At 50.3% G+C, this 27,923-nt stretch overlaps 1 protein-coding gene across 1 annotated transcript in view; it reads left to right on the forward strand.

Moving 5' to 3' along the window:
* The window catches only part of OTOG (otogelin), an 80,601-nt gene that overhangs the window by 31,322 nt on the left and 21,356 nt on the right, over window positions 1-27,923 (forward strand). Inside the window, exons 24-40 of the mRNA XM_049891415.1 lie at window positions 163-270; window positions 2,517-2,655; window positions 4,548-4,682; window positions 4,956-5,102; window positions 5,392-5,511; window positions 7,310-7,426; window positions 7,861-8,017; window positions 10,877-10,903; window positions 13,445-13,612; window positions 18,672-18,950; window positions 20,291-20,408; window positions 21,428-21,507; window positions 22,021-23,786; window positions 24,222-24,390; window positions 24,625-24,770; window positions 25,368-25,457; window positions 27,506-27,689. Of these exons, the coding sequence (XP_049747372.1) occupies window positions 163-270; window positions 2,517-2,655; window positions 4,548-4,682; window positions 4,956-5,102; window positions 5,392-5,511; window positions 7,310-7,426; window positions 7,861-8,017; window positions 10,877-10,903; window positions 13,445-13,612; window positions 18,672-18,950; window positions 20,291-20,408; window positions 21,428-21,507; window positions 22,021-23,786; window positions 24,222-24,390; window positions 24,625-24,770; window positions 25,368-25,457; window positions 27,506-27,689 (3,950 nt within the window). The remainder of the gene's footprint in view (window positions 1-162; window positions 271-2,516; window positions 2,656-4,547; window positions 4,683-4,955; window positions 5,103-5,391; window positions 5,512-7,309; window positions 7,427-7,860; window positions 8,018-10,876; window positions 10,904-13,444; window positions 13,613-18,671; window positions 18,951-20,290; window positions 20,409-21,427; window positions 21,508-22,020; window positions 23,787-24,221; window positions 24,391-24,624; window positions 24,771-25,367; window positions 25,458-27,505; window positions 27,690-27,923) is intronic.

Consider the following 27,923-nt stretch of genomic DNA (forward strand, 5'->3'; position numbering starts at 1 on the left):
GCAGCAGTAGGAAGGCCCGTGGGAACATGGTCTCCAGTCTCTTCCGGGATAAATGCTGAGAGACCGCCCGCCTCAGTCCATTCTGGTGGCTGCGGGGCCTTCCACAGATGGCAGGCATGGGGAGAGTGCTCCCCTGACCATCTGCTTGCTGGGTCCTTGCAGCTTGCTCAGACACGGGGATGCCTGTTTCCTGCCTGAGGAGTGCCCATGCACGTGGAAGGGGAAGGAGTATTTCCCTGGGGACCAGGTCATGTCTCCCTGCCATACCTGGTAAGTGAGGTCACTGCCCGTGCTCTGCTTTTTGCTGAGAGATGGATATGGGGAGGGGCTCCTGAGCACAGTTTAACATTCTGCCTTCCACCATGTTCCTGTTGTGTTGTGTGTTGTATAGGGGTCTGAATATATGTAACTATAAGCATATAAAAGAATATGTAGGGGCCTTTTTTTTTTTTACATGAATGTGAGTTTGTTTAGACATGTATGTGAATGTGTGTCCATTGCATGCTTGTAACCATATTTATATATTTATATGAACATGTATACGTGGGCACAGATCCATCTTGGAGACCCATCCAATTATCTGGACATTGGCCCTCAGTCCCTGTCTCACATGGGGCTGATGCTGTCCTGTGTCTCTGGCCGAGAGGATGGCTATAGTCTTTCTGTCCATATTAGCAGCAGGGTCAGAGCCTAGTCCATCTGCTCCAAGGCTGATTTCCCCAGATGCATCAGGGTGTATTTACAAGGTCGGAGCCCTGGCTGTCTGATCCCAGAAGTCCTGGGTATACTGTCAGACACAGAGCTCTGTGCAGCTGCATGCTCATAGGCTTGTGGGATTTCATGGCTGTGGTAGGCCAGAACTGACATGGGTGCCACATGCATGTGGCAAGAGCAAGAACTAGCTGGCCTGGACTAGCCCAGGGTGCTCAGGCCTGGGGACTGACCCACTCCATCACGTTACTGGATTCCAGCCACTGCACCAGCCCCTCCACGGAAGTGCTACGTTGAATCCCCTCCTGGTAAGCACATCATGCTCAGAAATCAAACCCGAGGCAGAAGGTGTTGGAAGAGTCTGGAGCCAAGGCCAAGGGGCTGGGATAATCTTAAGATTAGAACCCTGGTGTGAGGAGGTTTCTGTCTTCATGGGAGAGACTGACTTGCCATGGGGTGAGCATCTTCTCTCTCTGAGGGGACTGGGAGACATGTGGGTAAGGCGTTACTTTTTAACTCATTTTTTAAAATTCCACCTTCTTAATACATGTGTAAAAACTCCCGCATGAAGGACATGTTACTGTGTCCCAGATTCCAGCTGCTCTCCAGTGGGCAGGTAGGTGCGCTGGAGGTGCATCTGGGCTAGTGTGGCCTGAGTGTTTGAGATGATCTGTTTACAGGGGTGGGGGCCTGGCTACACATCTCTCCCCAACTCTGTGCTCAGTGATATCATGCTGGTAGCATGAAGCTGGCCAAGGTAGGAGTATTTACAACACTGTGTTGTGATAAGTCATGTAGGCGGGTTTGTGATAGATTGTATACATAGGCTTGAGAGGACATGGAGTCAGTGCATAAGTGAGTGTGTACATGCTGTGTCATTGGAGAGAGCCCGCCCCTCATTCTTGCTGTCATTCATGTATCCCTAGATCATGCCCCTTTACTCCTGAAGATTTTAGCTCTGAACACACTGTCACTCCATCCAATCTTACTCCTGTCTTAGTTCTTGGAGATTTTAATATCTATTTAGAGATGATGTTTCTATTACCCTGGAATCTCGGTTTCTTCATCTTCTCTCTGCCAGTGATCTTATTCTGCACCAGACCTTAGTCACTCACTCCCAAGGCCGTCCCCTACATCTTGTCATTTTCCAGTAACTGCAACCATGTCTCACCTCCATGCACCCAACCTTACCTTCTATCTTTATGACCCACTGCCTCTAGTACTCTGACTCCCCCAATCCTTCAACCCTATGGATTTTCTAATCCACAGACTCTACCCTTTCTCCACTGCTTCTTACCGTCTCATAGGGTCGCTATGAGTTGGAATCGACTCGATGGCAGTGGGTGGGTCTTACCGTCTTTATGTCCTCCCTTCCCTTCTTACCCAAGCCCATGGTCCATCATTATAGTTACTTCCATGAATACAGTCCCAGTTCTCTTGCTTCTCTCCCACGTTGCTGTACTTGTTGGCAATCCACAGCCTTGGTTGCATCTGCGTTTTTACTTCCTCTGCACAGCTGAACGTGGCTGGAGGAACAAACACTATCAACTGACCAGCCTCACTTGAAATTTCAGCACCATTATTTATTGACTGTGTGTCCCTCAACTTCTCTGAGCCCCGCTTTCTCCTACGTAAAATGGAAATCACAATCCTGTCCTTGGGCTTCTATTGGGGGTTGGTGATGTTTGTTGACCCCCTAGCCCAGGGGCTCACAGTGGGTGTGCAGTAGGCAATGGCTCTGTTGTGGGTTTCAAGGTGTGGTGTGGGCGGTGCCCTGAGAACTGGTCTGGATGTATGTGTTTCAGCGAGTGCCAACAGGGCTCGTTCCAGTGTGTTCTCCACCCCTGTGCTTCCACCTGCACTGCCTATGGTGACCGTCATTATCGCACGTTTGATGGGCTCCCCTTTGACTTCGTGGGGGCGTGCAAAGTGCACCTGATCAAGGTAAGTTCCTGGAAGTGCCTGCCTAGCTGGCTCCCATACTCTGCCATGAGGACCCAGAGCAGCTGAGTTTGATGTGGCATGTGGACAGGCGTGTGGACGGACCCCAGTCTGATGTTTAATTAGAGGGAGGAAGAGACCCAAGCCCTGGCGTGTGGCTCTCTAGAGACTGAAATAAGTGCTAAGGAGTAGGCTCAGGGCTGATAGAGCCCACCAGTCATAAAATACCCCTCCGCCTATCCACCCACCATTACACTTTGCCCCATGGGGTCCCAAGAACTTTTCCATCTGTAATAATAAGAGGTAACACTTTTTTTTAAGAAGCCCTGGTGTCACAGAGGTTAAGCACTTGGCTGCTAACTGAAAGGTTAACGGTTTGAACCCACCAGCTGCTCTGCTGGAGAAAGATGTGGCAGTCTGCTTGCATAAAGGTTCCAGCCTTGGAAATCCTATAGGGCAGTTTTACTCTGTCCTTTATAGTGTTGCTATGAGTAGGAAATGATTTGAAGGCAACAGGTTTGATTTTGTTAATGTCTTTTGAGCTTTTATTATGTGCCTGGTGGCCTGCTGAGCCATTTTTTCAGAGATTATTTCACTTAATTCTCACAACAAACCTACAAGGTAGGGCTTACTGACCCCATGTTACAGATGTGGTAACTTGGCCTTAGGGAAGTTAAGTATCCCAATCAAGGTCACATAACTAGTAAGTGTGAGCTGGGGTCAGGTTCCAACCGGGAAGTCTGACTTGAGGGTTGGTGTGCTTAAGGAATCACATGCTAAGGCCATCAGCTCACCTGGAAGAAGAGGAATGGTGAAGGGGGGGTGGCCCAGTGAAGGCACGATCCCCTCCAAAAGGAGAAAAGGGATACCAATGGGGCAGGTGGCAGAGTGCCAGCCACATGCAGGGGACCTTGGTTTTGCTAAGGGCCTGTCCATCTCATTCTTTAATAGTAAGAATAACAAAAATAATAATGATAAAAAAAAAAAAAAACTTTTATGGAGTGTGCCCTAGCTATGCGGCAGGCACTGTACTGGGGTCTTTTGTATAATTTCAATGACTCCATGAGATGAAGATTATTTAAAACCATTTTAATTTTTTAATTTCGAAGTAATACATAGTCTTCTCTAACATTTTAAACAATATTGAAATAAATATGGAAAACAAATAATCCCCTTTACGTGTGTTCTGTTCCCTTCCCCTACTGAATGACCGCCCTAACAGTCTGGTGTGAGTCCTGCAAGGCCATTTTCCATCTCTTGCTCTGTCATACACATACACACACCCTTTGTTTAGCTTATATAAATAGAATTCTGAAACTTGCTTTTCTCACTTATCTTGTACTTTATCTCTAGTCAGTATGCATAGATCTACTTTTCCTTTTTAACGGCTGCATAGAATTCTGCAAACAGAATGTGCCCTAGCTTGCTTTATGATATCCTGTTGATGGACATTGAGGTTGTTTCCAATACTTAAGCATTAAAATAATGCAGCGAATAATTCATGGGTATATCTCTAGCTTCTTAGGTGTAGAATTGTTGTATAAAAGTTATGTACATTTAAAATGCTGTTCAGTGCTGGCAAATTGCTCTCCAAAAAGACTTCTGCTGCCATCAACAGTGTAGGTAAGACAGTGCTTCTGCCTCCTCCCACTTCTGCCAACTCCGATCATTTCCTTTATGTATTAATTAGTTAATTGCTCACATAAATTTTGGAGAGTCACTACATAATAAATACTGTAGGAAATTGAGCTCCAGAGAGCTGAAGTAAGTTGCTCAAGGTCACATATCTAGTAAGAAGTAGAAGTGGATTCAAAACCACTTCTGTCTACCTCTGTGCCTCTCAGCAGGGTTTCTTCTCTCCTTGGCTTTATTGGACTAACTTATTTTCTCCTCAGAGCACATCAGATTTCAGCTTCTCTGTGATTGTACAGAATGTGAACTGCTACGGCTCTGGCATCATCTGCAGAAAATTTATTTCTATCAACGTTGGGAACTCACTCATCATCTTTGACGATGACTCGGGAAATCCTGTAAGGCCTGGTACAGGCGAAGGGTGTATAGATAAACTATTTACAGGTTACTCAGAAGGCGGGGGGCAGAAGAGGGCTACGGTCTGGTTTTTTCTCTTGGAGCCCAGACTAAATTTCTTTACCAGAGTCAGGAACACAGGGGTCAGTATAAGGGCACGAAAGGCAGTGGAGTTGGTGAAGCCTTGGGCTAGATAGCAACTTGCAGCCAGGTCCAGCTGATCCAGGCTTTGAGGGGCACTCAGGCCTCAGGACTGACCACCTCTGTCTCCTTAGAGTCCTGAGAGCTTCCTGGATGAGAAGCAGGAGGTTCATACATGGCGAGCGGGATTTTTCACAGTGGTACATTTCCCACGGGAGCACATCACTGTCTTATGGGACCAAAGAACCACAGTACACATCCAGGCTGGGCCTCAGTGGCAGGTAAACATGTGAGCAGTGACCCTCAAGGGTCTCTCTGCTCCCTGCCCAAGGCTAAGCCAAGACCCTGGGTGTCTTTGGGTGAGCTATACCCTCACTGAGGAGCCATAAACATCATATCTCCCCTTGTATCTCCCTCACCTGACTCTATGTCCCTTCCTTTCCTACCTTCCCCTTTCCCTCTTCTACTACTCTAGGTCCGTGATAGGCTTCTGGGCTCATGGTGACCCTTCTGCCCATGACTGACCCCTGAAATGCCTGTGACTAACTATGGCCTCCTTTCTCCTTTCAGGGACATTTGACAGGACTCTGTGGAAACTTTGACTTAAAAACCATCAATGAGATGAGGACCCCAGAGAACTTAGAGTTAACTAACCCCCAGGAGTTTGGCAGCAGTTGGGCCGCTGTTGAGGTAAAGGTCCCCAAGCTGACTCCTATCCCTTACCCAGAATGGTACTTGCCAACATTGGGAGAACCTGGCCCCCAGTCAGGGAAGAGGGGCATTGGTGTGAGGCTGCTCTTGCAACTGCCCTCTCAGCCTTCGACCCAGCATCACCAACCCTAGACTCTGCCCCATAGCTTGAGGACATTCTTCACTCTGTCTCATAGATCTGGTTCCCCACCCTGGATCAAGCCTTGGTGGGAAAATAGGGATAAGACAAAGTCTCTGTCCTAGGGAAGATGACCACCTAATTAGGGAAAGTGAGGCTTATTTAAGTATGACCGTCTTACTCATCTCTGTATCACCAGGGCCTGGCACTAGGTCTGGCACAGAGGAGTGACTAAGAGAGATTGAGATGGGTTGAGGTGATCGGATCGGAGAAGGCTTCCTGAAGAAGGTGGAACTAGTGCTGGTACTTGAAGTATAGGCCATATTTGGATAGATGAATGTATCAGATGAAAGACCTCTGAGAGGGAGGACACTATTAGCAGAGGCAGGAATGCGGGGGTGTCCCTGAGATTTAGGATATGTCTGACTGGGGCTCTCGAGCTGTGAGCTATGGGAGAAAGGAAAACAGAGCACTGAATGGGGAGCAAGAGACCTGAGTTTTTGTCTTGGATCATTCACATTTGCTGGGTGATCCTTGAGTAAGTTCCATCTTCTTTGTGGTCTTCTATGAAATGAAGGGATTGTGCCAGGAGATGGGTGAATAAATTCACCTCACATGACAACTCTGATCAGTCAGAAGAGGCTGCTTAGTAAGCTTGTTGAGAAATATCCTGAGACTTGTGTTCATATATACATGTTCGCCTTTCCTGACTAAGTAAACTAAGGTCTCCATCTGCTTTTAATTCCTTGTTGGGAAGTAGATGAGATGAGCCAGTGTAGACTGGGGTATGGGGAGCAGGTGGGCTTGGCCGGGGAGCTCAGTGTAATCCTGAGGTGGGACAGGGGTGTTCCCACAGCCTCAGAAAATTGTGCCCTACCCCACTCCCATTTTAGAGAAACTGAGTAGGGTGACTAACCTTTGCGGCTTCACTCCCATTTCCTCTCTCTCTCTACCTCCCTTGGCATACCTGGAGGGATCCGGTGAAAATGTAGACCTGATGAAGAGGTTCAGCTCTGAGCAGACATTGGGGAAATCCCTATTAATCGTCTATTGCTATGTAACGATATTACCACAAACCTAGCAGTTAATACAACGCACATGTATTATGACACCATTTCTGTGGGTCAGGAGTCTGGGCATAACGTAGCTGAGTCTGCTTAGGGTCTCATGAGGCTGCAATGAAGATATCGACTAGGGAGGTTTTCTTATCTATAGGCTCCACTGGGGAAGGATCCAGTTCCCTACTTGCATCGTTGTTGGCAGCAATCAGTTCCTTTCAACTATAGGACTGAGAGCTTCAGGTTATTCTGCTATCTATTGCCCAGAGGCCACCTTCAGCTCCCAGAGACCACCCACAGCTCCTTGCTATATGGGGTTCCCCAACATGGCTACTTGCTTCCTCACAGCCAGCAAGAGAGAGACTCTAGCAGGATGAGCTCTACACTCTTCTGTAACATAATCAAGTAATCATGTAACACAGTTACATCTGTCCCATCACCTTTGCCATGTTCTGTTGGTGTGAAGCAAGCCATAGGTGTCTCTGACACTCAGGGAGAGGGAATTATACAAGAGCATCAACACGAGCAGGTGGGGATTATGGGGGCCGCCCTAAGCATCTGTCTGCCACACCAGGCAACAGCCCTGCCTTTGCTCCCTCAGTGCCCAGATACCCTGGACCCCCGGGACACATGTGTACTGAATCCTATCCGAGAACCATTTGCCAAGAAGGAATGCAGCATCCTGCTCAGTGAGGTGTTTGAGACCTGCCATCCTGTGGTGAGTCAACTCCAGCTTTGGTCACCCCTGAGTTCCCCTCCCACTTCCCTGGAGTCCCTTCTGCTCTCAGACTCGCCTATGCTTGGGACAAGACACCTCAAATCTAGAGCTGGAGACTTACCTCTTTCATTCCGCTGGCTCCAGCCTATTCAGATGAGTTTGTCCTATTTCCTTAGATGGCCAGGCACAGACAGACAGACAGTAAGATCTTCTGTGCCCTTTTCAAGCCCATCTCAATCTGGCTTTCCATCCTCACCAGAAAGTTCTTCTGAAGAGTTAACCCAAACCCCGTATAATGTGGCATCCACGTTGCATGTTCTGCCTTCACTGAAGACAGGAAAGCTGGCACTCAGCTCTGCATGGCATCAGCTGAGAAACTGAACATCTCACATTCAAGATCTGACATCTGACTTCTGAATTTTGACTTCCTTCAGGTTGATGTCACCTGGTTTTACTCAAACTGCCTGACAGACACATGTGGGTGCAGCCGGGGTGGTGACTGTGAGTGCTTCTGTGCCAGCGTGTCAGCCTATGCCCATCAGTGCTGCCAGCACGGGGTGACCATTGACTGGCGGACCCCACGCCTCTGCCGTGAGTGCCCCAGTCCAATCATCTGAGCAGGCGAGAGTGGGGCCTCTGCTGTGGGCAGGCCCGTGGGGTATCTTCCCTCTGGCTCGTGTTTATTTAGCACTTGGTAATTTTTTTTTTTTTTATATGCTAGGCACCCCTTTAATTCTCTGTGAAGTAGGGACGATTTATTCCTATTTTACAGTAGGGGAAACCAAGGCCTAGGGCAGGAGTAAGGTCATTCAGGTTAGTGGTGGAGCCAAGATTCATTCCCAGATAGCCTGGCTACAAACTTGTGCTCTTCACCACTTTGTTAGAGGAGTCAGGAGCTCTGGGTTCCAGGCCCAGAACTGCGATTTGCAAGCTGTGTGACCTCAGACAAGTTACCCAACCTCTCTGGGGCTCAATTTTCTTATCTAAAAAATAGGAATAGGTCTGCCCTACCAGATATATTGTGAAAATTGAACAGGATAATGAATGAAAAGCCTTTTGTCAACTGAGACCTGTGGGCCCCTATCAAAGACAACAGAAGTTATCAGTTTATTGAGAGCAAGGGTCGTCTGCAGACCTTTTTGACTGCACACCCATCTCAAGTAAAAATATTTTGAGCACATACATAACCATACACATATACATGCATATGTAAAAATACATATATGTATATACATATTAGTGTAAATGTGTATCACAAAACAGATACAAAATTATTCAAAAGGTAAAATTAAAATATATACAGGTTGTAATTATTAACTGATTACTTATTTGTTCCTGCACACCAGTGGATTTTCCTGGTGCAAACCATCCCATTTTGGGGGGCAGTGGTTATTACCCAGGCTTTTTTTTTTTTTTCCTGGGGTCAGACTGCCTGGATTCAGACCCAAGCTTCACCAAGCTGGCTGACCCAGGACACGTTCCTTACTCTCTGAGTTTCTTCATCTGTAATAAAGGTATGAGGATAACCATACCTGTCTCATAGGGTGCTGTCAGGTTTCAGTGAGAATCCGTATAAAACACTTGTCACAGTGCTCTGTACTGTTCCTGGGCTTGCTGTTGTTTTGCATGGGGACCTGAGTGCTGTCCCAGCTGCAGGAGCTGCTGAGCCCTTGGGGCTCCGGGCAGGATTTTCCCAGGAAGCAGATGATGGAACAGAATCTGCCTCTGGCCTCCTTTTTCTCTGCCTGTTTTTCCCTGAAACCTTTCTGCCCCAGATACCCTGAGGCCTCATGCAGCCTACCTTCTGCTCTATTTCTCTGATAAAAATCCCTCAGGAAGAGGAAGCAAACACGTGTTTACTGAGGGCCTACTATGTGCCAGGCCCTGTTCCTATGTGCGTCAACTCATTTAACATTCAGGGCCTGGACTGGGGGAGAGGCAGGTGAGATGAGCCAGACACTTACTTTGGGTGCAAAATTTGAAGAAGTACAAGACCAATATTACTGACTTTTCCTTTTGCTTCAGTCTCCAATATGGCTCAACCAGGCTCTGTTTCTGAATATGCTGATATTTTATTCATCATGGATTGTTTCCATTAATTTTGATTTTTTAAAATACTGCATTAAAATATTATTTATCTTGAATACTGAGTTCGTTAGCACCCCCTTAAATTTTGCATGTGAGGTGAGTGTCCCACCCTAGCTCAGGCACTGGCAAGACCATGAGGCAGATACTAGTATTGGTCCCACTTTAGAGAGGAGGAAACCAAAGTTCAGAGAGGTTAAGTAACTTGTCCCAGCATGTGCAGTTGATGAGTGAAAGAAGTGGGATTTGAACCCAGGTCTGACTCTAGAGAGATAGCTCTTAATGACTTTACTGGGCCAACGCCTACTAACCTGGTAGACCCTTGAATCCAAAGAGACTTAGAGATCTTCTAATTTTCTTGCTCAATCTTCTGAATTCATAAATGAGGAAGCTGAGGCCCAGAGAAGACAGGTACTTGCTCATAGCCACACAGTGGGTCAGTTGTAGATCTCCTGGCTCTTTCCAGAGGACAGTGCCAAATGCAAAGGAATAGAGTGTTGACTATGGGGTTTGGAATGTGGGGTGGAGTGAGTGGCTCTTTCCAGACCACACCTAAGTGTGAGACAGGCCCCTCCTAAGCTTTTATCCTAAATCCATTCAGTTGGCTCCTCGTGGACTTGTTCCTGGCTTTAGGTGCCCCCTGTAAGTTCTCCAACTCCTGGCCCCCACTGGTCCCCTAGCCCAAAGGACTGAGGGCATCAGGAGAATAGATTGTGGTGCTGGTCTGGGCCACTAGAGGGCGTACTGAGCTCATACTTGTAGGAGCCTGTCCAAGGCTTGCTAGTGGAGGGGCCCCTGCTGGGCAAGGGAAACTTCTGGAACTGGAAGAATCCTCATATCCCAGAGACCCCTGGTCCCCTTCCCACCCAAGGTTCTCTGACAAATGGACTTCCACCTTGTGTTCACAGTTCTCCAGGGACAGGGAGTTCAGCACTTTCTGCAGGATTTCTGATTGTAGCTTCCATTCCCTGGCTCTAGTCCTGCCCTTCAAAAACACACCTTTCTGTCCACCATTCATTCATTTACTCATTTGTTTGCTCATTCAGCAAACCCATGCTGAGTGACTTCTGTGGGCCAGGCCTGCGCTTTGTGCTGGGGTGCAGACAGAAGTCACTGAATTTCCTCCCTCTAAGTGACAGCCAGAATCAGCTTGACAATGACCGGTTTGGTTTTTGGTTCGGTTAGTGACAGTCCTTAAGTCATCCGAATTCAATGACCATCCCTGAGTCCTGGAGTTTGGGAGGCAGGCCAGGCCTGGCCCTTGGGGAAGGAAGGAGAGCTGGGATGTAAGGGGCCTTGGCTTTGCCCATCTATTCCAGGCCCTGGGCTGGCTCTTAAGAAGTCTCTGTTCTTTCTCTCTTTCAGCATACGACTGTGACTTCTTTAACAAAGGTAAGTCTGTCCTCCCCAAGTGGGGACTTGGGGACTGGGGTAGTGCCAGCCCTGTCCTGTTGCCACATCAGCCATCCCAAGGCTCTGCTGGCCCTGGAAGAGCCATGACAGTGGGTAGAGAGGGACCACTAACCATCTGGGGACTCCATCACAGGAAGAGAACCCTGACTGTGCAGGGCACAGGGATGCCCCTGACGCTCTGTCCCTGGCAGCTCCTGCAGCCCCTGCTCAGTACACAGGCCAGGTCAGGCAGGGACCACCTCCCTGTGGACAGTGCTCACCCCAGGCAGCTTCACTGAGAAGTAAAAACCCATTTGTACCAGTGTGCCAGCCCCACAACCTTCAGGATCTAGCTTATTAGACCATTAAATGCCACCATGGGTTTCCTGAAGATCTGAGTTGGCAATGGCAAATATAAATGGATGGCTGGTGTAAAACCTATGGCCTGGCTCAACCTGCCAGATTCATTTTCAAATTTAGCCAAAGTCTCAGTCAGGGCACAGGATAGACTCCAGTTTCTAGATTAAATTAACTGGGGTGAAAATGCAGGTCAGGGCCAAAGGTCCCGAGGGAGGTTAATGTCCAGCAGTAGAGCCAATTAGTCCACTTAATCACTGCGGGGAGGGCTGCCCATGAGTAATTTTCTGCACTAAACTCTATCCAGCTGGGCTTTGGTAAGATCTCGGCAGAGTTATTTGCTTATCAGGTCCTTGGTACCATTCACCATTGACTTCTGAGGCCCTGGCCCTCCTCCAGGCACTGTCCTGCCAAGAGCAGGCCTGTGTGGGTGTAGGCCTGAGGCTTTATTCTGTTTCCTGCATTATCAGGTTTTGGTTAGGAACATCACCTTGGCAAGAGTATGGTGGATGAAATGGAGAGGGACAGACTAGAGACAAGGATACCAGTTTGAGGACCTGCGATGATGGGGGCCGGACCAGGGTATAACATGATAATTCACAATGGCTGCCATCCTGCCAAAATGTTAGCCCTGAGAGGCGTCTCATAGCCTAAACCCTTTAACCACTAAGGGAATGAATCTGTAATGGTAGAATTACAGTCCCTGGGACAGGCAGGGTCTGTCTGACATCAGGCAGTAGGACCCGAAGACATTTCAGCAAGACAGCTCTGAGCCGTTTTCTCCCTTCTGTGGCATTTTGGTGGCAGTAACTGGCAAAGGACAAGCTGTTTCCAGCATCCTCCACCTGCCCACCCACCCACCCACTCCTTGCTCTGTTCTTCCACCAGCATTTTCTCTGGTCCTAGGCCCTTTCCGGGTGCTGAGAAATCAGTGATAAATGAGACCCAGCAGAGTGGTACTGGGGCTGGCTTGCACTGATTCTCGAGTCGGTTGTGTGTGCCTATCTCCGCATTCAGCTGGTGTTTTGAAATCGGCCATAGTGGGAGTGTTTATACCATGGAAAGCAAACTGAGTCTTTCTCCCCCACCCTCTTTTCTCAGAGCGGGTTGTTAAACAGTGAGCAGCACACCCCTACCTGTCTCTCATCTAGTAGGGGGGCAGATGTGGACCCACGGTCCAGATCCACAGCATAAGAGCTGCGATGGGTGTGTGCTGTTCTCCAAGGGCTGGTGGAGCACAGAGGAGGCGGGACGACGTTTGCGTGTGGCGGGAGAGGGTGCAGGGAAAGCTTCCTTGGCAACATTTGCACTGGGCCCCAGAGATTGAGTAGGCATTGGCCAGGCCCAAAATAGGGAAGGACACACTGAGAGGGTAGAACAACATGAGTGAAGATTCAGGGTATGAAACAGCAGGGCTCTTTCAAGGAAGAGCAAGAGCAGGGGCAGGAGCAGGGGGTAGGGGGTAGGAGTGGGGTAGGGAGGGAGGCAAGGGCTAGAGGGCAAAGGGCTCCCAAATTCAAGCTGAGCTCTTGGGTTCTGTGCTGAGGGCAATGGGGAGCCGTTGAATAGTTACAAGCAGGGAGTGTGGTTAGGAGCATGACTCAGGCTACCATGGGGAGGAGGCACTAAAATGGGAGCCACATCAGAGGCAAGAAGGTAATTACAAGGCTGTTGCAGTTTTCCAGCAAACCTGTATCCCACTGCAACAACCGCAGGAACCCAAAAGACACAAAAGTCACACATGTTCGAAATAAATAGACGAACACTAAAATTGAGCCCAAGCCTTCCCAGCCTTTATCCCTAGGGGGACAGAGACCAGGTCTCCTGTCTTCTCCGAGAGTTGACTCTGAATAGAGCAATGGCTGTAACAGTAAAGTTTCAGGCCCCTGGAGAGGCACTTTGGGACCCAGATCCCCGCTATGGGTGCCCTTCTCTGCAGGCTCCCTGTGAGATGACTCAGGGGCTGTGCAGAGGGTCAGTTCCTGTCCAGGCTGGCATCCTGGGGCTCCTGCCCCTTCCCTCTCATGGAAATCAATGCCCCTGGGGCCTGGGATGAGGGAAGCTACCAAAAGTAGCTCCTTGGTGCCTTCTTCCCTGCCTCTTCACATGGGTAGGACAGGTGGGGATCGGAGGGGGGCAGAGGCCCAGGGAGTTAGGGTTTATGACTGAGCCCCTTCTCTCCAGCATTAGGAAAGGGCCCCTACCAGCTGGCCAGCTTGGTAGCCAGTGGTGCCCTGGTGGCCAGGAAGGCCATGGGTGGTGTTATGGCCCTAGTGAGGACAGAGGAGATGGCACCGGGGGACATCGTGAACTTCCTGCTGACAGCTGCACTGTACAAGGCCAAGGCCCATGGTAAGACCCACCCTTTGGCCCCATCCAGCCCGGTGGGGAGGGAGACGGGTGCTGGAGGAGGGGAGGAAGCTGAGGCCTTAAGGGTGGTCTGTAGGGGCCAGAGAAATTTGGGGCTCCAACATATCTCATTAGCAACAGGAGCCAGCCTTTTGGCTACTTTCCCAGCTGAAGGCTTCTAGGTTAGCCCTTATACTCTACAAAGAGACACCTTCCATTTTCTCCCTAAAACAAAGGAAAACAAAACAGAAAAGCCAGGTGGAAACTACTTCTCACCCACCTCCCCCTTCCTCCTCCTCCATGATTAAGTCTAGATGAATAGACTTTCACTGCCAGGAGGAGCTGCTGCTTTCTTGGCTCCAGTGGTATCTTCTCTTGTGAATGGGAGAATGGGCTCTTCATTGCTCAGGCTATGATCCTGGATTTTGGGCTGGTGGGATACAGACCGGGCACACCTGTAATCAGCCACAGCCTTTTGGGTCTCAGAATGCCAGCAGATTCGAAGGCACTGTCCTCTCTTCAGAGTTCAGGAGCACTTGGGGTGAGGGGTGCAGAGCCTTGCCTGGTGTGGGGTGGTACCTTGATGGTATTTGTTACAAGTACTGTGCCTCCAAGTCCTTGTTTAAGCCAGTGCTAGGGCCTGCTCTTTTGTGTCGCTTTGTGTGTATTGTGTCTCTGTGTGTGCACATGCCCAGCATCACTGTGATCTGGATTTCCCCCCAAAACCCTGCTGGCCCCATCTGGTCAGTATCTCCCTAATCAGAGGGATGGTCTACACAGGCAATCCCTGCATCAGCTGCAAACCGGAACCAGGAGGCTTCTCAGAATCCATCCCATTCTAAAAATTGAAGCTCTCAGATTCTCAGTGTCTGTAATTTATCTAGTTCTGAAGATCTCTCTGTCTCTCTCTTCCCTCTCTTTCCTTCCCTCCTTTCATCTTTCCCTTGTTTCCCTCCACTTTCCCCCTTTCATTGAGCTCCAACCCCACACCAAGCACAGAGCTGGGCACTGGAAATCAGGGATGTAAGAGACACAGTCCCTGCCCACCAGGAGTCCACTATCCAGCTGGGGAGGTACACAGTCAAAGGCAGTTAAAACATCGATGGGAACCCTTGGGAAGAGTCCACAACTCCGTCTTGGGGAGTCAGGAAACTCCCCTTGGAATAAGTGATGTTCCCCTGAAGGATGAGAACAAGTCAAGAAGGGACTTATAAGCCAAGTTCAGGAGTTGAGTCTTTATTCTGAGGGCAGTGGGCAGCCCTGGAAAGGCTTTAAGGAGGGGGGACACCCTAGCTCCTGCCCAGCTCCAGGCACAGTCAACATCTCCGGCTCTGGGTGATGTTCTTGGTGATGTGAGCTGGGGCTACAGTAGGAGGTGGTAAGCAGAATCACGTCTTTGCACAAGGGAACCCAGAGTGAGAATCCAGGGGTGGCGGCAGAAGAGGTCTGGAAGTACCCCTGCCACACCCAAAAAACACTTCCCCCTAGATGTTTCAGATCCCCACATCTGTGTGTCCCTCCTCGAAGAAGAATGTCTCACAACCTTCCAGGTGGAGTAGGCCATCTGCTTAATGGGGATTTTTTGTTCTCCGTTCAGTATTTGAAGCGACGTCAGGCCTAGTCCAGAAGGACTATTGATTTTCCAGTGGTCTTATGAGCATGCCAAGCAGAACCCCACTGTGTGCAGCAGAGTAACCTGGATCTGGAGATCCCTTGGAAAGGATCCCCAGAGGCTGGGATATCCAGATTCCATCTGACAATTGGGCTGGGTCTCGTGGGCAGCTGGGGGCAGAGCTCCCATCTCCTCATCCTGGGCTCCTTCCCCTGTATTGTACCCAGGGAACAATAGAGCAGAAGAGAAGGTGTTTTCCAGATGGAATCTGTGATGCCTCATGGAGGAGGTGTCCCTTAAGTTGAACCTTAAGGATTATGATGGGAAGAATGGTGACGGGGAGAAATGGAGAGTGGAAAATATCATAGAGGAGGATTCAGCAATTGTTTAGGCCCAAACTTCTTAATTGGGGGATGCAGGTGGCGAGTTCTTGGTCTCCTGAAGGGTGTACTGAAGGGACACAGTCACAGCCTGGCACATCTCCCTGGAGAGTCAGTTTTACTTGAAGATTTTGGGGGGAGGTTACTTTTCTATTAATAATAATAGTTCACCCTTCCTGGAGCACTTACCACATGCAGCATGCCGTTCTAAGTGCATTGCCCATATTAATTCATTTAACCCACACATCTACCTCCTAATCTTAGGAGGTGGATGCTTTTATTTTCCTGATTTACAGATAAGATAACTGAGGCTCAGAGAGAGTCAGTAATTTACCCTCGGATACATAGCTAATTGAACATAGAGTAGCTAAAGTGAAAGGAAGAAATGATGACGTTAAGGAACTGAACAGAAGATTTTGAAGGGCAGCTAGAGAAGACAAAGTATTATAATGAAATGTGGAAAGACCTGGAGATATAAAACCAAAAGGGAAGAATATGCTCAGCATTTCTCAAGCTGAAAGAACTGAAGAAAAAATTCAAGCCTCGAGTTGCAATAGTGAAGGATTCTACGGGGAAAATATTGAACAACACATGAAGCATGAAAAAAAGATGGAAGAAATACACAGAGTCACTATGCCAAAAAGAATTGGGTTACATTCAGCTATTTCAGGAGGTAACATATGATCAGGAACCCATGGTACTGAAGGAAGAAGTTGAAGCTGCACTGAAGGCATTGGTGAAAAACAAAGCTCCAGGAACTGACAGAATACCAATTGAGATGTTTCAACAAATGGATGTAGTGCTGAAAGTGCTCACTTGCCTATGCCAAAAAATTTGGAAGACAGCTACCTAGCCAACTGACTGGAAGAGATCCATATTTGTGCCCATTCCAAAGAAAGGTGATCCAACAGAATGCAGAGATGATAGAACAATATCATTAATACCACACGCAAGCAAAATTTTACTGAAGATCATTCAAAAGTGGTTGCAGCAGTACATCAACAAGGAACTGCCAGAAATTCAAGCCAGGTTCAGAAGAGGACGTGGAACAAGGGATATCACTGCTGATGTCGGATGGATCCTGGCTGAAAGCAGAGAGTGCTAGAAAGATGTTTACTTGCATTTTATTGACTGTGCAAAGGCATTTGACTGTGTGGATCACAGCAAATTATGGATAACATTACGAAGAATGGGAATAAACGAACACTTAATTGTGCTCATGAGGAACCTGTATTTAGATCAAGAGGTAGTCATTCAAAAAGAACAAGGGGACACTGCATGGTTTAGTCAAGAAAGGTGTGTGTCAGGGTTGCAGTCTTTCACCATACTTATTCAATCTCTATGCTGAGCAAATAATTTGAAAAACTGGACAATATGAAGAAGAACGGGGCATCAGGATTGGAGGAAGGCTCATTAACAGCCTGTAATATGCAGATGACACAATCTTGCTTGCTGAAAGTGAAGAGGACTTGAAGCACTTACTAATGAAGATCAAAAATCACAGCCTTTGGTATGGATTACACCTCAACATAAAGAAAACAAAAATCCTCACAACTGTACCAATAAGTAATATCATGATAAACAGAGAAAATATTCAAGTTGTCACGGGTTTCATTTTACTTGGATCCACAATCAACGCCCATGGAAGCAGCAGTCAAGAAATCAGACGAGGCATTGCATTGGGCAAATCTTCTGCAAAAGATCTCCTGAAAGTGTTAAAAAGCAAAGATGTCACTTTAAGGACTAAGGTGCGCCTGACCCAAGCCATGGTGTTTTCATATGGATGTGAAAGCTGGACAATGAATAAGGAAGACTGAAGAAGCATTGATGCCTTTGAATTGTGGTGTTGGAGAAGAATATTGAATATACCATGGACTACCAAAAGAACGAACAAATCTGTCTTGGGAGAAGTACAGCCAGAATGTTCATTAGAAGCAAGGATGGCAAGACTTCATCTCACATACTTTAGACATGTTATCAGGAGGGAACAGTCCCTGGAGAAGGACAACATGCTTGGTAAAGTAGAGGGCCAGCGAAAAAGAGGAAGACCCTCAATGAGATGGATTGACACAGTGGCTGCAACAAAGGGCTCAAGCATAACAATCGTGAGGACGGTCCAGGACTGGGCAGTGCTTCATTCAGTTGTACACAGGGTTGCCGTGAGTCGGGACTGACTCAATGGTACCTAACAATGACAAAAACAACAACATAGCTAATGAGTGACAGGAGCCAGACTTTGGCTCCAGAGTCCTTTATCCTAACTACTACATCTTGCTGACTTTCAAACAGAACAGTTAAAAAATAAATAAAGATGTCAAGAGTGGAAGGTAAAAGTCACATGAATGTTTAAGGTGAAATGCAGGACTTCAGACGCTGCACCTTCAAGGTCTGGGTTTAAGTCCCTCCTGTTAGGACAACTTCTTTTATCCTCCGCTATCTCAACCATAGAGCCCTGGTGGTGCAGTTGTTAAGAGCTTGGCTGCTAACCCAAAGGTTGGCAATTCAAATCCACCAGTCCGTCCTTGGAAACCCTATGGGGCAGTTCTACTGTGTCCTATAAAGTTGACTGTCAGTCAGAATCGACCCGATGGCAACTGGTTTTGGGTTTTATTTCAGGCAGGAGGAGTCCCAGTGTGGTGCAAATGGTTACGTGCTGGACTACTAACGATAAGGTTAGCTGTTCAAACTCACCCAGAGGTGCCTAAGAAGTAAGGCCTGGTGATCTGCTCCTGAAAGGTCACAGCCTTGGAAACCCCATGGGGCAGTTCTACTCTGCACCCACGGGGTCGCCATGAGTCGGAATTGGCTCAACAGCAACTAACATCTCAGGGAGAGAAGGTGTGAGCAGTGGACAATCAGCAGGTAGAAGTAGGTGGGCTAAGGGGAGACAAGCAGGCACGGAGGAGCAGAGCCCTGTTAATCTGCACGGTGAGTTGCTGAGCGTGCAGACATGTGCCTGGATATTGTACTTCAAACACACACGCACAGACACATGCACACACATGTGCGCACACAAATGCCCTATCTGGACCCCTCACTCTGCTGACCTTACCCGTGTGGCTCTTTGCAGACCCTGATGTAGTATCCCTGGAGGCAGCTGACAGACCCAACTTCTTCCTCCATGTCACAGCCAATGGGTCTGTGGAGCTGGCTAAGTGGCAGGGCAGTGATGCCTTCTACCACCGTGCCACCTTCTCACTGCACCGGGGGACATGGCAGGCAGGCCTGGTGGCCCTGGAATCCCTGGCGGAGCCCGGCTCCTTCCTTTATGTGTCGGGCCCCACACTGGTCCTGCGGCTGTACGAGCACACAGAGGCATTCCGACGGAGCACGCTCTTCCGCCTTCTGGGTAGGTATCCACCCTGCTGTCACCCTCGGCTCCTCTGCTGTCTCTACTGAACTGCCCTTCCTGCCCTCTCCCCACCTCAGCCCTCCAGTTGCCTCCAAAAGACAGCATCCTCACTATCCCAGCCCAGGAGGCCATGGGGCACCACCCCTGCGATGGGAAGTGGCCCAGCCTCCATTTTTGGGTCTGGAGAGCCTGGGGCAGTGTGGCCTGGGGCCCAGTCAGCTCCTGGAGGCCCTTTCCTGGGCCCTGCCTCCTGCCACAGGCCAAATACATGGTCTAAAAATACCACAGCCCTTGTGGAAGTGAAGGAGAAAGCAGTCCTGGCCGCAGCTTGCGTGCGTAGCCCAAGGCTCAGGTTTCTTGCTGATGGGAACACATGCTTGCTCCATGAGCTCAAAGACTGCCCATTGGGGCCCCAGACTGCTGAGGAGCCAGCAGTCCCCCCTCTACCTGGGCATAGATGGGGCAGCTCCCCAATTTTCAACCAAGGCCAAGGGGCTCCAGGGCTTTGTCATCCCCTACCAGGTGTTTTTTGCACAGCATTGTCGTGAGGATTAATGAGTAAATAGATGGAAAATATTTAGTGTAGTGCTTGGTGCAATGTAAGTGTTGGCTGTTGTTATTGTTGTTATTAATATTTTTACTATTTTCCCTAGCTATTTAGGGTAACAAGGGCAGTTGTCAGACAAGCTGCACTCTCCAGGTCTAAGACCAGCTTACAAGGAGGCTGCTCCAGGGAGGCCTTCTGGGAAGAGAGGACAGGGCAGGGGAGGGCAGGGCTTGCAGAAGAGCAGCTCCCTTCCTGTCTGGGGCCAGATGGACAGCTGGGTCTTGGGCTGATAGGGAAAGGAACCCCCCCCCAACGCCTCACCCTACCCCTCAAGGGTGAGCCTCCTGCCTCCATGGAGGGCTGCACTGGCCTTGCCAGGGGCGGGGCAACAAGGAGGTGACTGGATGCAATTCGAGCCTGAGCACCGAGGTCCCAGAGGGACAGGTGGTGGGGCAGCCTCAGGGAGAGACCAGGGGTTCGGGCCTCCTCTTTGGCCATCCCTTAAGGCCCAGCTCTAACCACTCCCTCCATATGTCCCCCCAGTCTTCAGCCCCTGCGCCAAGTTGCCATGGCCCCATCTGTAAGGCACTGACTCCAACTGTCACAAATACAGTTTCCCCTTGGCTTGGCTTTTTATTTTTTCTTCACTTTTCCTGCATGAGTCCATTTGTCTCCTCCACGGGACAGGGAGAGCACAGGCAGAGCTGGGATTACATCTGTGTCCTGGCACCTGACCTGGAGCTGGTGCTCAGTCTTAGTCTAGGGACTCTGGGATGGGTCACCTTTCCAGATGCCAAGCCTTTGGGGGCTGCCTACCCCATCTGTGAGTGGCGCTATGATGCCTGTGCCAGCCTCTGCTTTCAAACTTGCCGGGATCCGCAGGCAGCCAGCTGCTGGGATGTGCCCAGGTGAGGTGGCAGGGGTGATGAGGGGCTGCGGGCATGGAGTCAAGGTGTGTGCATCCACGTGTTTGAGCATACCTGTGTTCACGCACGTATGAATGTGTGAATGGACTTGTATGTGGTCCGTGGGCATATGTATGAGAGTGCATTGAGGTTTATGTATGCTCGTGTATACCTGTGTGTGAGTGCTTCATGTGCTGTGTGTGTGGGGATGTGTGTACCAGGGTGAATGTGCCTTAATATGGGCATATGTGCGTATTTGTTTATGGTTGATGTACATATACCTGAGCTGTGTGTGTAGTGTTAGTGTGTACAAATATGCGTGGACTGCGTACAACTGTGGAAACCCTGGTGGCATAGTGGTTAAGAGCTACGGCTGCTAACCAAAAGGTCGGCAGTTCAAATCCACCAGGCGCTCCTTGGAAACTCTATGGGGCAGTTCTACTCTGTCCTATAGGGTCGCTATGAGTCGGAATCGACTCGACGGCAATGGGTTTGGTTTTTTTAGTTTTGGCATACAACTGTGCATATGTACATGGGTGAGCTGTGTGTGTTTGGTGTTGTGTGCAGGTGTATGTGTGCACAAAGGTGTCCACTCTGATGCTTGTGGGTTGTATGTGTGTATGTATATATGTATACGTATGTGTGAATGTTTTTGAGTCCTGCCTGCTTCAAGTGGGACGTGAGGCTGTGTGAGAATGCGCCTCTGAGGAGACACCCATGAGCATGTGTGAGCATGTGCACAAGTGTGTGCATAACTGAACCTTGTTCGTGTGTGTTGCCCTGTTGGTGTGAGTTCCTCTCAGGAGTGTGCAACATACACATTTGGGTAGTGTGCTCCCGTATACATGTGTACAGATGTCTCTATGGAGGCTCACATGTGTATATGATAAGCACACACACACACAAACACACACATGAGTGTGTGCATTAAGAAAAAGATGAGGCCTGTGCTCCATCCAGGTAAGAAGAAGCGACCTTCTCCACGTCCCAGACCACTAACCTGCTCCCTGCTCTGTTCTCAGGGTGGAAGGTTGTGTCCCTGTGTGTCCCGCCCCCAAGGTCCTAGATGAAGTCACACAGAGATGTGTCTACTTGGAGGACTGTAAGTGGCCTGGATTTCTCTCCCCTCTCTCTGTTTCCTGTAACTCTCCAGGCCTGACTGACCAGGCACTGTCCAAAGCCTCCAGAGCCCTGGAGAAGCGGGGTCAGCATAGAGGTCCTCTGGAATGAGAACTCTTTAGAGCAGGCTAGGACCCCATCTGGTCCATTCACCCATTTCACAGAGAGAAAAAATGAGACTCAGAGTGGGGAAGGTACTGGCTGAGAATCATTAGCAAGAGCACTGGGCAGCTATACTTACAGCTGAATCTCTTGGCTGTGGGCTCAGGGTTCAAGGTCTAGGGCAAAGTCCAGACCTACTGGATTCTCTGAAGTCATCAAAATTCATGTGGCAGAGGCCCCTGGGTTGGTCAGGCAGACTGGCTGGCTGGCAGAGCCTGCCCCCGACTCACCCAGGGATGCAGCCCACGGGCCTCTCATCACAACCCTGCCTAATGACAACCCCCTGGGGAAGCAGTCCCCCATCTGTCTGAGCTTCTTCTGTTGTCTTCCCCAGGTGTGGAGCCCCTGGTTTTGGTTCCCACAGAGGCACTTGACAACGAGACCCTGACTCCCAGTCAAGAGCTGCCCACCCCCAGTGTCCAGGAGCTGCAGCTTTCACAGGAAACTCCCAGGGACCCCACCCACAGGCCAGCCCTACCAACTGCCCCACTGACCACAGCCCTGAGCCCACCGACGGCAGCCACCAAGGGGTCGATGCTGTCTCCAGGCTCCACCCCATCTACCCTGCAGCAGCCACTGGGGCTAACTGCATCTAACCTTCCTGTCCACCCCACTGAGGCCCTGGCCAGCAAGGGGATGACTGCTGGCCACCTGGCCATCCTCCACACCCCAGAATCCTCATCTCTCCACCTTCTACCACAGACATCCATACCTGGGACAGGGTCTGGTGCCATGGAGACAACCAAGGTGACTGTGACCCTAGCAGGGAGCCCCAATATCACAATCTCTGTCCAGTCGCCCCCTGCACCTCGCTTCCCACTCTTGACCAAAGCTGTGACAGTCCCAAGCCATGGCTCTTTGCCTGTTGGAACAACACCCCTACAGCCCTTCCCTAGCCTAGAGTTGCCAGCAAGTCCCTCCTCCAGGCCTGTGGCTTCCCCTGCAGTGACCTCCAGGCCCTCCACCTCCTCAGGATCCCACAAAGCCTTACTGACACCTACAATAACTAAGGTCTCAAACAGGACAGAGACCCGCCAGTCCACCCTGGCCGAGAGCATTTCAACTCCCAGCATGCCCCCACCAATGGCTAGAACACCATCAAAGCAGGTTCCTATCAGTCTTTTCACGACCAAGAGAGTAAAGGTCGTGCCAGCTACAGAGAAGGTTGAACATGGGCATGGCCAGCCCGTGGGCCTGCCACAGCCAAGCCCATTCCCCACTGCCCTGCCCCTCCCAGCTCAGCATGCCACCACAGCCACCAGGCCTCCAGCTCTGCCTGCCAGGACCCTGGCTGCTACCAGTCTGACCACAGTTGCTCATGGGCTGGGTGCCACACCCTTGGTGTCTCTGGACTCAACTCAGCCATCCCAGCTCCTCTCTGGCCTGCCTCCTGACACCAGCCTGCCCCTGGCCAAGGTGGGCACATCTGCCGCAGTGGCCACGCCTGGCCCCAAAAGCTCTGTGACCATCTCTCCACTCCAGCAGCAGGCCACATCTCTGGCTGTGGCCACGACACCATCTGCTTGGACACTCAGCCCAACCCTGCCTCTCAGCCCAGCTGTGGTGGCCCAGGTGCACCCATCGAGTCACACAGCCCCCCAGACAACAGGCACAGCTCCAGGCCTGCTTCTAGGAGCCACACTGCCCACCTCTGGAATCGTGGCCGTGGCTGAGACAGCCTCCACAGTATCTGTCACCCCAGGAAAGAGTACCACGGAGAAGATGGCCATCCTGTCCAAGCAAGTGTCTCTGTCTACCTCGACATATGGCTCTGCCCTGGGTGGGCCCACAGAGCTCACTCTTGACACCTTGGCAACCGAGGCTGAGGGCCCCCAGGCTGTCACAGTGCCACCAGTGCGCACATCCTATCCCCCGAGCCACGTCTCAGCCAGGACTGCCTCCAGGGAGAGCTCACTGGTTCTGCTCCCTCAGCTGGTGGAGGCCCGTGGAACCTCAGCAGGACCTCAGCTCCCAGCAAAGCCAGTGGGTGAGGCCACCACTGAGCAGTCTGGGCGCTCAGCCTCAGCCCAGAGCATTCCCGACGGTCCGGCCGAGGCCTTGGCAACTGACATCAAAGCTAACACATCTGACACCTGTGTCGTGAGTGACTTGTCTCCTGTGTGTGATGTGTTAGTGTATGTGTGATGCAACTGTTGTGAGATGGCGTGTGTCTCTCCATTTGTGTGTGTGTGTGTGTGTGTGTGTGTGCAGGTGTACCTGGGCTTCTATGAGCATAAGCTAGTGAGTGTACATGTCTGTGTCCCTGGAGCTCTCAGCACAGGCTGGGCAGATAGGCAGAGATCTGAGACTCATTCCCCTGGTCTCCAGTTCTCACCCCAAGCCCAGCCCCAGGCTCCAGTTGGCTTGTTGGGTGGCTGGAGAGTGAGGGTCTTATTCCCTAGTGGTTTTACCTCTGCCCCATTAGAACCTACACTGGGAAGGTTGGAATGACCTCATGGCCTGGGGGGCAAGCTGGGGTGAGAGGCTGTAGCCTCTAGGGTGGACACTCACGCAGTCCCTCCACTCTGTCCCCAGCCAATTGCCGAGCAGGATTGCGTCCGCCACATCTGCCTGGAGGGCCAGCTGATCCGAGTGAACCAGTCACAGCACTGTCCCCAGGGCGCTGCACCCCCTCCTTGTGGGGTCCTGGGCCTTGCAGTGCGGGTGGGCGGGGACCGCTGCTGCCCCATCTGGGAGTGTGCCTGTGAGTCCTGGCATCAGCCACAGCCTCTCCTATCCTCCCTGTGCTCCTACCCTGGAGTGACCTCTACCCCTGGCCTGTGTGCTCCCTAGCTCAGGGTAACCCTGACCCCATAGATTTCCTACCCTTGTGAGTGATTCTCCAGACTCCCAGGGCCACGGAATCACCCAGGAAAGGGTTTGGGCTCCTGCCAATGGCAGCCTTGGCCTCTCCTTGTCCCCTGCCCCACTCCTCCAGGCCGATGCTCAATCTTCCCCGATCTGAGCTTCGTGACCTTTGATGGGAGCCACGTAGCCCTGTTCAAGGAGGCCATCTACATCCTCAGCCAGAGCCCAGATGAGATAACCACTGTCCACGTCCTCGACTGCAAAAGTGCCAACCTGGTGACTGCCCCTTGCTTCCCTTCCTACAGGGACCCAGGGATTTGACTAGGTTTGGGGGAGTGGGTTCGGTTTTGAGGGGTGCCAGAGGCAAGGACATATGTGGAAGCTCCCATAGCAGCTCCCCGTGGAGTCTCCTAGGATGGACTGCAGCTTCCCAGCTGCAGACCAGGTGAGGGTTCCCTGGGTGACCATGGGGAAAGGTTTGAGTGGAGTGCGCCACCTCCTGGCCCTTTCTGAGGCCTGCACCATTCCCAGCTTGTCCCATTTTCCTAGGGCAGGGTGAGAAGGCACTGAAGCGCAGAGGAGCTGGGACACACTCCAAGGATGTGTCCTGTGGTCAGTGGGGGCCAGCTGCAGGGGATTGCCTACTAGGATGCCCCCATGAGCCAGGTGGAAGGAGGCAGCCTTTTCTTTTCTTTTTTTTTTACATGTGGAGCTAGAAGTGTTCCACGGGATTCTGTGCACCATCTGCACAGTCCCGCTGGGTGCCCCTGGCATAGTGGGGAGGGGAGAGCATACTCGCACTTGCTGTATCTGCTCACTTGGCACAGGAAGCGGGACAGGGCTCCAGGATGATGAGTGGGGCTCTCTCTGCAGGGACATCTGAACTGGCCCCCATTCTGTCCAGTGATGCTGAACGTGACTTATCTGACACATCAGGTCACCATCGACCGCTTCAGCCGGAAGGTAAGTGCATCAAAAAGCCAGCCCTCTATGGCAGGACAATAGTCAGCTGAGGGGCAGGGTGTCCAGGGTGGTGGGGCCTGAGGCTTACACATAGGTGGAGGCAGGGGTAGGGGGGCCTTCTTAAAGAAAAATAATACAAAGTTAAACCAGTTGCCATTGAGTCAATTCTGACTCACGGTGACCCCATGTGTGTCAGAGTAGAACTGTGCTCCATAGGGTTTTCAATGGCTGTTTTTTTAAAAGTAGATCACCAGATGGTTCTTCTGAAGCTCCTCTGGGTGGATTTGAACCTCCAGTCTTCCGGTTAGCAGCTGAATGCATCAACCATTTGCATCACCCAGGGATTCCAATACAAAATTGTTGTTAGATGCTATCGAGTTGATTTTGACTCATAGGTACACCATGTGACAGAGTAGAACTGCCTAATAGGGTTTTCTTGATTGTAACCTTTATGGGAGCAGATAGCCAGGTCTTTCTCCCACAGAGCTGCTGAGTAGGTTCAAATCACCAACTTTTCAGTTAGCAGCCGAGCATTTAACCCCTGCTCCACCAGGGATCTCTAATACAAAATTATGTATATGGAAAAATGATTTTAATTACAAGTGGATATATGTTTAGAATGCTGGTGGCCACCCTAATGTCGGGGGAGGAAGTAGACCAAGAGGGGTAGTGTGACAGAGAGGAAGTTGGAATGGCACGAGACATGGCCTTGATTATTATGGTTAAAATAATTAATAATGTTTGCAATTTTTACAAAAATAGATGGCCATGTGAACATACTACTAGGGTCTTCCCATACCACTAGGGGCCTGTACAAGTGAAAAGCCCTGAAATTTAAGTTTCATTAACATTAAATCCACCTCTATCAAGAAGGTTGGGGAGTCCAGCAATAGCCTCCCCCCTGCATGGGTTACCCCCCACCCAGAGCGCCTACCCTTGCTCCTCCTACGGTCACAGAGCCTTCTGATTCCTGGGCTAGGACTCTCTGTACTCCAACCCAGAAGAAGTTCATGTTCTATAGAGAATTTGCAAAGTGATTAATAAAACATAAGGATTCTATAGGGAGGAGGGAAAGTCGTTATGTCGTTGTTGCTATTAGCTGCCGTCAGTTGACTCTGCCTCATGGTGGCCCCCTGTGTGCGGAGCAGACCTGTGCTCCGTAGGGTTTTCAAGGCAGTTGGAAGTCGATCTCCAGATCTTACTTCTGAGATACCTCTGGGTGGGTCCGAACCACCAACCTTTCTGTTAGTAGTCCAGCACTTAACCATTGTGCCACCCAGCACTTAACCATTTCTAAGGTCACAAAGTCTTCTGGCTCCCAGGCTAGGTCTCTCTGTACTCCAACACAGTGGTTCATGTTCTGGATAATTTTCAAAGTGATTAATAAAATACAGTGAGTCTTTGGGGGGATGGTACAAAGTCATTATGAATATTTTAAAATTCTAATCTTTTCATCTCACATTTTTGCAGAGTAGAACTAATAATCCATGATACAACCAAACTTAATCTTGTCAATATGCAGTTGTTTGTGAGAATTGGGTTCCCTGTGTATTTAATAAACATTGATTTAGCTCCAATTTATGTTAGGCCCAGGGGCAGGTACTTGAGATTCAGAGATGAATCAGACATAATTTCTGTCCTTGGAAAACTCGGTCTGCTGGAGACTTTGATGAGGGAACAAATAGATTCTGCCTCAGTGGTCAGCACAGGGATGGGGAGACCCTAGGGGACGGATGCTCGAAGCAGATGCTGGGCATTTAAGGGAAATCTCCCAGAGGAAATGATCTGAGCTGAATCAGGAAAGAAGACAGGGAGTAGAAGGGCTCAGGATTTGTGTTTATTTGGCATTGAGATGCGGCTTGCCTCCTGCTTGCATTTCTTGTTTCTTTGTTTCTTATAAAAATATTTTCAAAATTCCCCCATGTCATCTAGGACTGTATCCTGGCTGCATGTGCCTGAAACAGAGCCTGGCACATAGCAGGTGCCTAATAAATGTTTGTCAGATGGACAGACGGATGGAAAAGTTGTGCTCAAATACCCCCTTCCAGGTGACGGTGGACTCACAGCCTGTGTGGCCCCCCGTGAGCAGGCACGGGTTCAGAATTGAGGACACAGGCCACATGTACTTGATCCGGACACCCTCGCAGATCCAGATTCAGTGGCTCCACAGCTCAGGACTCATGATCCTGGAGGCCAGCAAAGCCCGCGAGGTCCAGGGCCGTGGCCTGTGCGGTGAGGTGGGGTCCAGCTGGGCGGAGGGGACACTGCCTGGGTTCACCTCCACCTCCAGACACGGGTTACCCAGGGAAGGCTGGGACAGGATGCCAGGCCAGAGGGTAACACTAGCAGGGCTGCTGGGGCAGGGAAGCCTAACGTCTTATGTTCTGGGGCTGGAGCTGCCAGCAAGGAGATGGTGCAGGGCTCTGGCCTCGGCCAGTTGTCACCTTAGCCGGAATTGTCTGTCAG

This window comes from Elephas maximus, chromosome 7 (genome assembly GCF_024166365.1).
Source record: "Elephas maximus indicus isolate mEleMax1 chromosome 7, mEleMax1 primary haplotype, whole genome shotgun sequence".
Lineage (NCBI taxonomy): Eukaryota > Metazoa > Chordata > Mammalia > Proboscidea > Elephantidae > Elephas > Elephas maximus.